General features: G+C 38.9%; 1 protein-coding gene across 1 annotated transcript in view; it reads right to left on the bottom strand.

The window, feature by feature from the left end:
- Positions 1-10000, bottom strand: part of CYTH3 (cytohesin 3) — a 45026-nt gene extending 35026 nt beyond the window's left edge. Inside the window, exon 1 of the mRNA XM_010160657.1 lies at positions 9890-10000. Within this exon, the coding sequence (XP_010158959.1) occupies positions 9890-10000 (111 nt within the window). The remainder of the gene's footprint in view (positions 1-9889) is intronic.
- Between the last annotated feature and the right edge of the window lie 342 nt (positions 10001-10342).

Here is a 10342-nt window from a genome sequence, read left to right on the forward strand (position 1 = left end):
CACTTATTTTGTTTAATCTCAATCCAAGGGATAGTCTACAGAGTTGGAAGCACCAAATATACCAGAACTAAACCAAATTCTACAGAAAAAAATATAGGCTTCTCCCCCCCTTTACATTCTTAGGGTCTGTAAAACAAAGACTGGTGAAACACAGCACAAGTGAAATCAGTCAAAATCAAAACTGATATACTCATTACATTTGTCCCAACACTTTAGAGAGAGTAAAGACTTTTTTTAACTAAAACCTTGTACTGCAAACGAGAAACTGGCATCTTCTTCCGTAAGTAATCTTAAATAATGGCCACCTTCTCACTCCAATCAGCTAACTTCATTTCTGTTTAAAAACTCCTAGATGACTTAAAGACGACAGCAAAATCCGAAGGCGTTTTAAGTATTTCAGGATGGGATTTATGGCAGAGTTCTGAAATGGATACTCCTAGTTCCTGTTGCTTTTACTGGAATATTTTTATAGAGAGTCACTTTTTTCCCACCCTACCCTTTTCCTTTACTGAATTTCCACACAATAACTTAAATTTGACCATCACCGGACATCTGAACAACAATAAAAAAGTTACAGCTGGATCCTGTATTAGTCCCAGCTGCAGAGGATCTTTGGCTGCCTTCAGAAAACAAGAGCGCCAATAGGGAAACAGTGGGAGAACTACTTTTAGCAGCTTACCTTTGAATAAATTGTTTTTCCATACACTACTACAACAAACTATTTTACTACTCAGTGCAAAGCAAAATGAAGTTATTCTTCCTATTTTTCACCCCTTCTCTAAAAAAATAAAAATAAATTTCCTTCTTCAAAAACCTTTACTACAAAATGCCAGAAAATAATGATCTCCATATGGTCTTTCAAGTCTAACATACCACAATGAATATCTGCCAAATCCACCCACCCACAGGCTCCATAAACTTTAGAGTATTATTTGTATTTAATTAGGATTACCAATTTCACCCAACCTTTCCCCTTCATAACACATTACCTTTTCAGGCTTACAGCACAGGTAAAAGATACGAAAGGAAAATAAGTTTTCAGCAAAATAAGAACAATCACATAATGAATAGTCTCTTTGGATAACCCGTGAATTCACAGCAGAAGGACTTAAACTAGTCGTCTTTTTATGTTTGCTCTTACAAAATATCACCTAATCTTTTAAAACATTCATGTGATACTATGTCATTTATTGGTACAAGACCAAGACTAAACATTGCAGTCTTTCCAAGTTACCTTGCCCAAAATGAGAGTGAGGAGAGTTACAAGTATTTTGATTAAAAAAACCCACCCAAAACACCAACAGAAACCAAACACCACAACACTGGGGGTGAGGAAGCTTCCTCTCAGATATTTAAAACCAGAAAGTTACTATATTTAATGCACAAAAATCCACTTCTTATAGCCAAAAAAATAATCAACTCCATATGGTCCATTTATCTGTCCTTCCTAAAACATCTACAGCAAACTGAAATGTCACAAACTGCCTAGAAAGGCTGATCTCACATAATATATAGGAGATAGGTTTAAGACCCCGTTGGAGATTCCAGATTACAGAATTAATCAACAACACCTACACAAAAAACTAGTCACATACCTGAAACCTTTTAATCTCTCTCTCCTGTGACTGCAAAAGTTTTCTTAGACATACAGTCATTTCCCTAAACTTTGCCTCTGACTAACCTTTGCTACCAGTTCCAACTTCCACTTAGGAAACAATTTCCATACAAACTGCAATTCAGGAACAGCAGCACAAATGATAAGAGATGGTGGGAAAACAAGCACAGATATTCTCCTGGTCCCCAGATGAATATTGGATGTTGTTTAAAACTGTTGCAAGTACATGATATGATAAATCTAATAACTAAAAAGGTGGTACTAAAAGTAGGTCAAAACTGACTTGCAGAAGAGCAAGTTAAATAATAATAAAGTTCTACAAAATAAAAAAGTTACTTTTGAGACTATAAACATAGACTTCCATCACACGGCCTACCCATTTAGGCATTTACGTGGCAGATAATTAATTTTGTACGTGGTATCTTCAATTACTATATAGGGAGGTTACAAAATGCAAGACTAAACCAAGGATTACTTCAGCCTGATAGAGGATCTTGAAGGTGTACCCTTGAAATATTGTTTGTTTTGGGAGGGTGCCAAGCAGAACTCTTTCAGTTAAAAAAAAAACTGGAAAATTAGAACCAAAAACAAGAAAAAGGGAGAATGGCACAATAATATACAGATGCACATTCACCTACCCCATGCAATAAAGTCCACAGATCTACTATAATGGATCATCAGCCTGCACGTTGGTACACGGCAGCTCCTGTGTGGGTAACCAGAAACAGCTGAGCACTTCATAGGTACGAGAAAGGGGTCAGGTTGATTTGGCCTTCTCCAGAAGGACCCAGAATGGTCCTGCGCAGGACCAAGCTCCTGTCTTACACATGTTAGGAGTTTCACGGTCAGAGAATGCATTTAACTTGCAAGGTTCTTCCCAAGGAACCGAATTTGTCCATAACAGAGCCACCCTCTCTTCTTGCAGCCACTTGGTTTAACCTCAACTTCCTGGGAAAATTTTCCTCCACATCCCCTAGCTGACTAGTTATGGAGATACTGAAACAAAAACACGCAGCAGCCTTACAAGTTCAAAAATTGCATTTGCAAGTAGTCGAAGTTGTACTCAGACAGAGTACACAGCTTGGTGGGAAAATTCCTCCTCGGTGTATTAGAATGACTAGGCAGGAAGTTCATTAGTCCAAACTTACATGAGCAAGCGAGGAAAAAAAAACCCAAACCTGATTTGGAATACGGCTACTGAATATAAGAAATACTGCTTCAAACGTCAATAATTCTTCCTTTTATAATAACCAATGCAATTACAAATGACCTTTTTGACAATTCCCCCTCTCCTGTAGTAAGGCAGCAGGATCTGTTTATGTCAGAATTTGACCCTACAGACAACACTGCTCATGAGCTAATCAAGGATCTTAAGGAACACGGTATCTACAGTACATGAAAGAAAAAAACTAACAACAAGAAAACAACCTGAATGGTGTTTTGCAATATGAATCAGGGAGTACCAAAAAGAAACCAACAAAACCACACACATCTCCGCGCCAGGTTACACTGGCTGTGAATGAGGCGGTCGCACAAAAACGTCGAGGTGACTCATTAAATGATTACATCTCAGTTCCTCTTCGAGAAAACAGTAAGAGGCAGTTCCCCTAATTGCACGTGCCAATTTTTTCAGCCTTTTTTTGTGGATGCATGTGCGTGAGAACGAGAGTGAGCACACGAGAGACTAGACACACTTCTTTTCCTACCCATCAACTCCTGCCAAAGCATGCCTAGCGTAGCACCCCATTTCAATCTCATTTGACTGTGGAGGAGATATTCCTACAAGCTGTGTGAGAACTGGTAGCTGGGTAGAAGAGCCACTGAAATTAATTACCACAGTCATTGTTCAGCCTCTTCCATACCCTGAGAGTCAGCACACTTGGATTTCATCATTTTCACACACCTTTTTTTGTTTCATCATGAAACTCACAGTATTTAATCTAAAAATCAACAATGGTTTCTCCTTTTGTATTAAGAACCAGCATCAGAAAAACAGCAACAGCTCCTCAAAACCTAACCGAGTCCTTGGACATGAGAGCAAAAGCCAGACTTGAAATCATATTCAACTTTCACAAATGAAAGGATCTTCAATTCTTGAATAATTTTCTTATGGAATTCAGATGAATTATTAGCTAATAGTCTTGAAGTAAAATCTATCCTCCTTGGTACAATTTCCACTGGGTTGCTAAATAACAGTATCACTTTCACAGTTCTTCCACATACCTGGCATAAGGTAACTATTTCTTTTTATAATAAAAAGAACATCTGAAAACGCGGCTAATTAGTAAAACCACGCAAGAAGCCTGACCTGCTGAAAAATTAGATCAAAGATCTTCAGTATTCCGTATCCTAGATGAGATTCTGATTTAGACTCCACAGGCTTCCAGTGTGCAAACATTTCCTGTTGACTCCCTGAGATGCTATTGAATTTGTTAAACACTTTTTCCCAGGAAATACTAGATAATGTTTGTGTTTGCCTTTTAACATGTCAACGTCTATTGGAAAACCGACCCACTTATATCATCCCTATGTTTTAGCAGATACCAGAGCTTCAATCCAATTGTGGAAGCAGCTGTGCATCACTTTATTTTCCTTAAATAAAACTTTATATTATTAAATAATAGGTTTAAAGAACCTCAGAAAGTAATGAAATAAATATGACACAGATGTTCACCAAAAAAAAAGGAGGGGGGGGAAAAAAGCCCAAGAATGTTTTTACTTCATAGCAACCAAATAGGTCAAGCCATTTCCTTCTTCAGGCAAATCTCAGAGGACCACAAAACACATGGTTTTCTAGTGGATTTTGTGTGTCTATCCCACTAAGAGGAAATACTGCTGTCCAAAAAATTTGCAATACTAAGTTTTCCCATGAAATTGTTGGAATTAAAAGAAGGAAGTCATATGCAATTAAAACCAATTTGCTATATGTTGAAGTTATACAAATAGCATAATTGAATACACTTTTACTACCTAAGTCACATACCTTTCCCATACAACATACTGCTTTAAAAGAATGCACAGTGAAGAAGCCAGAAATGCCAACGTTACGGCTGTTCACGTAATTTTTCCTTTGCTTTTGTAAATCTTAGAGTGAAATACCATGTGAACTTCACTTCCATTTGATTTCTGCCCTACAGTTCTATAAATTGACAGGTTTTTCTAATAAACCAGCTGATAAATACTTATTTTTATCCTCTGTGAGTGAAGCCCATGGTCCAAACTCTTCACTAAAATAAGTGCAACCCTTCCATATGTGCTTAGGAACTCCTGAAATATAGGGAGACAATGTGAAGCAGACAGCATCAATTATCACTTTACTTTAAAAAGGAAGAAAGAAATTCAGGTAGATTCATTCAGTCATCACAGAACACTATCCTGCATAGGACTAGCCAGCATGTAAAAGTCTATAGAAAAATGTCACGTGATACCGTAAACTCATTAAATCCATTTGTGCACTGAAACGGGAAAATTAATATTGCATAGGAGAATGTAACTTATTTCATGATTTTGAGATTGCAAAAGTATTTCCATACTTTTACATTGCCCTTTTTACTACTATTTTTATTACAACTTTTTAACAGACTATTCTTTAAGAAAGAGTAAATTATAATGTCTATTTATTTGTCAGTAACTCCTTGGGATGCCATCGTGCAGCCACAAAAGTAAAAAAAAAAAAAGAGAGGCAGTGGGTGGAAACAACATTAAGAGCTCTGTTCTAGACTCATCCAGCTTAAAATGACAATTACACAATCTTAAGATGTCAGACAAGCCAACATTTTAGCTGGGACAGATGGTATTGGACACAGAGCACAAATATAAGCTGCGAGTTGTCCATTTAAATGTGATAGACCAATTTTTATTTGCAAATTTATTATCCAGAAACAAGATGTAGAGAGGAAGAGAGCATTAAACCGAGCATGATGTCTTGCCAATCTTCACAAAGAGTTGGAAACAGAAAGACCAGCTTCCAAATGAAAAAGCGATTAACAAGATAGGAGGGGAACAAGGAGAGAACAGTCAAAGAGGCCAAGAAAGAGCAAGATTTCAAAAAGAATAGTAAACAGTACTAGAGGCAGCTGGCAGGACAGAGAGGAGGAAGGGAATGTACTGAGTACAAGGGGTCAGGCCAAGTGTGGAAAGGACCTAGGACGAACCTGGAGGAGATACTCCTCAGACAGTGACTGCGAACAGCTCAATGACTTGCAACATGAAAAGGAGATGGAGTGGTAGTTCAAAAACTAAATGGGGCCAAAGATGGGGTGTAAAAAGAAACAGAATAAAGCATGCTTGCACTGGGATGTAAAGGAAGTGAGCAAAACGTAACAGCAGATAAGATGGAGCTACAGTATAAGCGAAACGGTTTGAAGCTTTTAAAACCTTTCTGTTGTACTAGGAAAGGACAGACTTACAGCACAAAAACATGACAAGCAGAAGAAACTGGAGGAAAGCCATGACGTATTACATTTGTTTTCCCTTGAAAAAGTGTTCAAAGCACTCTAAAGAAAAAGAGGGAGGCAATAAATATGATGGAATCAAGAAATTCAATGTGAACTGCAGAATACATTTGGAAAACAGTGTGCTGCCTCATGACCTGGTAAAAGCTCTTGTAACTCCACTGATACTACAGATTGCAGTATCTATTCAACAACAGTAGCACGTGGGGAGCCCACTTTCACATGGCTATTACTACGATTCCCAGACATTGTTCTGCAAAGTACACTCTGTTCGTGTAAATAAACCCTACAGCTTTCTCTCCTAGATGCAGCATTACACACAGATGCTACGTTATAGGCAAACTGTTCCACTAAGTCCACGGCATGCTTATATTGCTGAGCACAAGTCACCAAATACCATTATATAACAGTGCATCAGGTTTGGCAACCAACAACCTCTGGAAACCTGATCACCACAAATTTCATGTTTTCTTCTTCCAAATCACAGCTAGGGTTGAACATTAGACTAGAAGAAAAATGTAAACTATTACTGCAGTTTACAAGCCTATTTTCCAATACCACCAGAAAACTAATATTTACAAGATAACTATTAATATTGTACTATGGCATTTTCTATTAGAGTGGCAACAGATTAGATGTATTCCGGGCTAAAAATTAAGATTCTACTGGGCTGACAGGTAATCTATACAAATGGGAGATTAGTTTAGCATGAAGAAATATTTATTTAGCAAAAAGAGACTTAGCATGAAGCTGTGCTGGCTGATAGCAGTCATATTTATGTTGTTTAGTTTCTTGTGTTCTATCTCTATATCTGCTCTTTGTCTCTCCCTAGAATCAATCTGGGTGGTTAGTCTAAAATTCAGGGGTATTTTTATATTCCTGGCATTTCCCTGAAGTGTTATTTAAAAACAACGATCTGTCCTCCAAAGAGCTTCTGGGACAGCTTTTTAAAAATAACCTTACGAGTTATCCACTTTAAGAGTACGGAGTGAAACATATTTAACATTATTCTGTGTTAAAATACGTTTCTTACTTTACTACAAACAAAACATACAGATTTAGTCTTAAAAGGAGAGCAAACATCTAAGCATGAGGAGGCCACATGGACTCTTCTACCTTTAACGTCTACCTTTGAACGAGACTGCAATGTGAAAAGAACAGAAGAGATGAGGCTGCTCATGTCTAAAAGCATGTTTAATCAATTTTAAAATATCTTTTTTCTATGAAAAATTTGTGGGTTTTGCTACATGTAACAGCTTTTACATATAAACGGATAACTGCTTTGCCCTGCAGAAGAACAGAAGTCCTCTCGCGAAATCTGGTTTGGCAGCAAATCCATCCTTCCGAGTCCTCTGCGAGACGATCTGCTCTCAGCCTAGCTCTTCATGAACGGCTGTCTACATAACAGAATCAACGTGCTACCTGGTACCAGTGCCAGCAAGTGCGGCCAACAACTAACAGAGACTGGCAACTGAATTGCTCTCTCACCCTCCAAAAAAGCTTCAAAATTCAGAGTTTGGGGAGCAGTAGGGAAACCTCACTGCCATAATCAGTGCTGTAATTTTGCCTATTTGTCAAGTAGAAGAAGGATTTTAACCTTTCGGCATGTCTGTTCAGGATAGCTCATGTCTCCACAGACATAGCTCAGAACGAACATACAGAAGTGGATAAGCACTTGATCTTGCAGCCTTTTCCAAGAGGAATGGCACGGAGTTGAATACGGGGACTGCGAGGCCGCCACATGACTAGACTCCAGTTCAGAAAAACAAAGAGAAGCAGTATTCTGCACCTCCAGCACACAGTGGCCCACACTGAGGTTTATGTATTTCTGAGTTACACGGAAGATCTCTCGGTGTCCCACGGTACGCAACCACGGCACCTGCTGCCAACAGCCCTGTTCCACGGGGGGATCTCAGTTCGCTGGTACCACCACCACGTAACAGTAAGCACGAAAGAAAAGCTCCAGTCAAAATCACAAAAGATGGGGTTTTAAACCAAATGAGGGGAAGGGGGAGGAGAAATGTCCTGGATTAAGTGAACCAGAGATATTTTAATCAGAACACAAGTGAAGGTTGAGACAAACACCAACTGACTCGGATCATATCGCATCAATAATCCATGCACACAGCCTCTGCTGAAATCAATGGAAGGCTTGTGCCTAAGTGGATTGTATAATATAATGCATGCCCCTATTTAGGGCTCCTCATACAAAAGAGAAAGCAGTACTAAGAACAATTCCCTTTAATTAACATTTCTCTTCCATCAAGTGCTTCTAAAATAATAAATCCTAACTTTACACAGCTCTGTTTTCATTCACAGTTTTTACCAGAGGTGGTAAAACAACTGACCCCATTTGACAAATAAGGGAACTGAAGCATAGGATGCAAATTAAACTGAAGTGTAAGGAAGCCAGCAGAACTGAACTGGGAATAGCAGTTTACCTTCTGAATCACAGTTTAATGCCCTAGATATTTAGATGCTTATCTAGTTCAAGTCTCTCATTAGGGTGATTCTATGCAGTCCTCAAGTAAGTCTGCATACTTCCTTAAGTACCTGTACACAGCGATACGCTTATCTGAGCTTCCCACTCAGAAACAATTTTTTGAGGATTGCAAATGTCCTACAGAGGTTCAAAACACTGGACCGCCCTGATCAGATTTCCTTGGTGCCCAGTGGCACCAAAGGATTTTAAAACTGGCTGTCAAACCCACAATTCCCACATGCTTTCTACTGTTTAACAGAAAGAAACACATAAAAGACCCAAATAAACAAACAAACAAGACACCCACCAAAAAAACAACCCCAAAAAAACACCAACACACCATTTTCAATTCAAAATACCAATTCATTAGCTGGAAATGACCTAACTAATCCTGGTGTTCCAATTTGACAGTGGTCCATAAGAAAAAGCCCAACTGGATCTCTATTCAAGAAAAAAAAAAAACGCAATGCTTACAAGCAGCCAGTGTAAAACATCGAATACACTGATTGCAAAAAAAAAAAAGAAATCCAGTCTCAATCTATAGTGGTTTAACAAAGAAGCCAAGTAAGGAGGAACATAAACTACACCGTAATTTGACTCAAAAAAAAAAAGCAACATGTTTATTACCGTGATATGAAGTTCTAAATAATTCACTTGCATGGCAGGTGAAAATCTGACTTCACCTATCGAACCTGCCTTTAGGTAAATACAGACCATCTCCTCCCGAGGTCCTGAGTATGCTTCTTCCCATGAAAATCCAACTTTGAAATGCTTAACAGCTTATGAAAGAGAGATTCGGCAATACATCCACCTTCTAGTTTACATCTTGCCTGTGATTAGGTACTACATTCCACAGGGTTAGTGCCAAAACCAAGCATGTTCATTTCCCTTAACTACAGATGCAAGTCCATAATCCCATGAAAATAACATATTTTGAGTTGAATGAGCTTTCTGCTCTATACAATTACAGTATACAACTGTTTTGAATAATAACTTTTCAGGACTGGCTTGTTTCGTCTTTTGTTTTCCTTTTTCAGATTTTTTTTTTTTTACAGACTTATGCCTATCGCTGACAAAATGAGCATAAGTGCCTGCTGAGAAACGGCCACATTTCCAGACGACTGCTTGAAGAATTATTTTTCTGATTCATCATAGCTTTTTTTTTTTCCCAAGTTGTCAAAACAAACACCACACCCACTTGATTTCCGAGTTCTGGGCAATTATATTTAGAATTAGCAAGCACTGTGCAACTATTAATCATACAAGGTTTAGCCCTTACTTTACCTATTTAGAAATAAGCCAAAGCATTCAAACACAGTCTGTTTAGCATTTTGATACCTTCATCACTTGCCCCTGTACCACCACCAACACAGACAGCCGCAGACACACGGAATCTAGGGCAGCAATCCCTCTGCCCCAGGGCAGGATCAGCTCCTCCTCAGCCACCATTACCGCTGATGATACACAAGAACTGGTTATTTCAGGCAGCAGCTTTACACACGCACTCACAAAACACATGATGAAGGAGGGGCGCGTGTTGCAAGTCTGCAGTGCCTTCAGCTGGGACGGTGCGCAGGCCGGTCTCCGAGAGACAGAAATTACAGTTCCCCCAAGACGCGAGTCCGGATTTTCTAAAAGTCGCACCTGGCAACACGAACGCCGCTGCCTTTAGAAACAGTTCACCTTGTTTAAACTGGATGAACAGCCCCGCGATTATCACCGAGCCTCCCTTAACATGACACACACAAACAGAGCCCTCGCGGAGCTTAATTACCCTTTTCGCTGCCCGCA

This window comes from Eurypyga helias, unplaced genomic scaffold (assembly GCF_000690775.1).
Source record: "Eurypyga helias isolate BGI_N326 unplaced genomic scaffold, ASM69077v1 scaffold10981, whole genome shotgun sequence".
NCBI lineage: Eukaryota > Metazoa > Chordata > Aves > Eurypygiformes > Eurypygidae > Eurypyga > Eurypyga helias.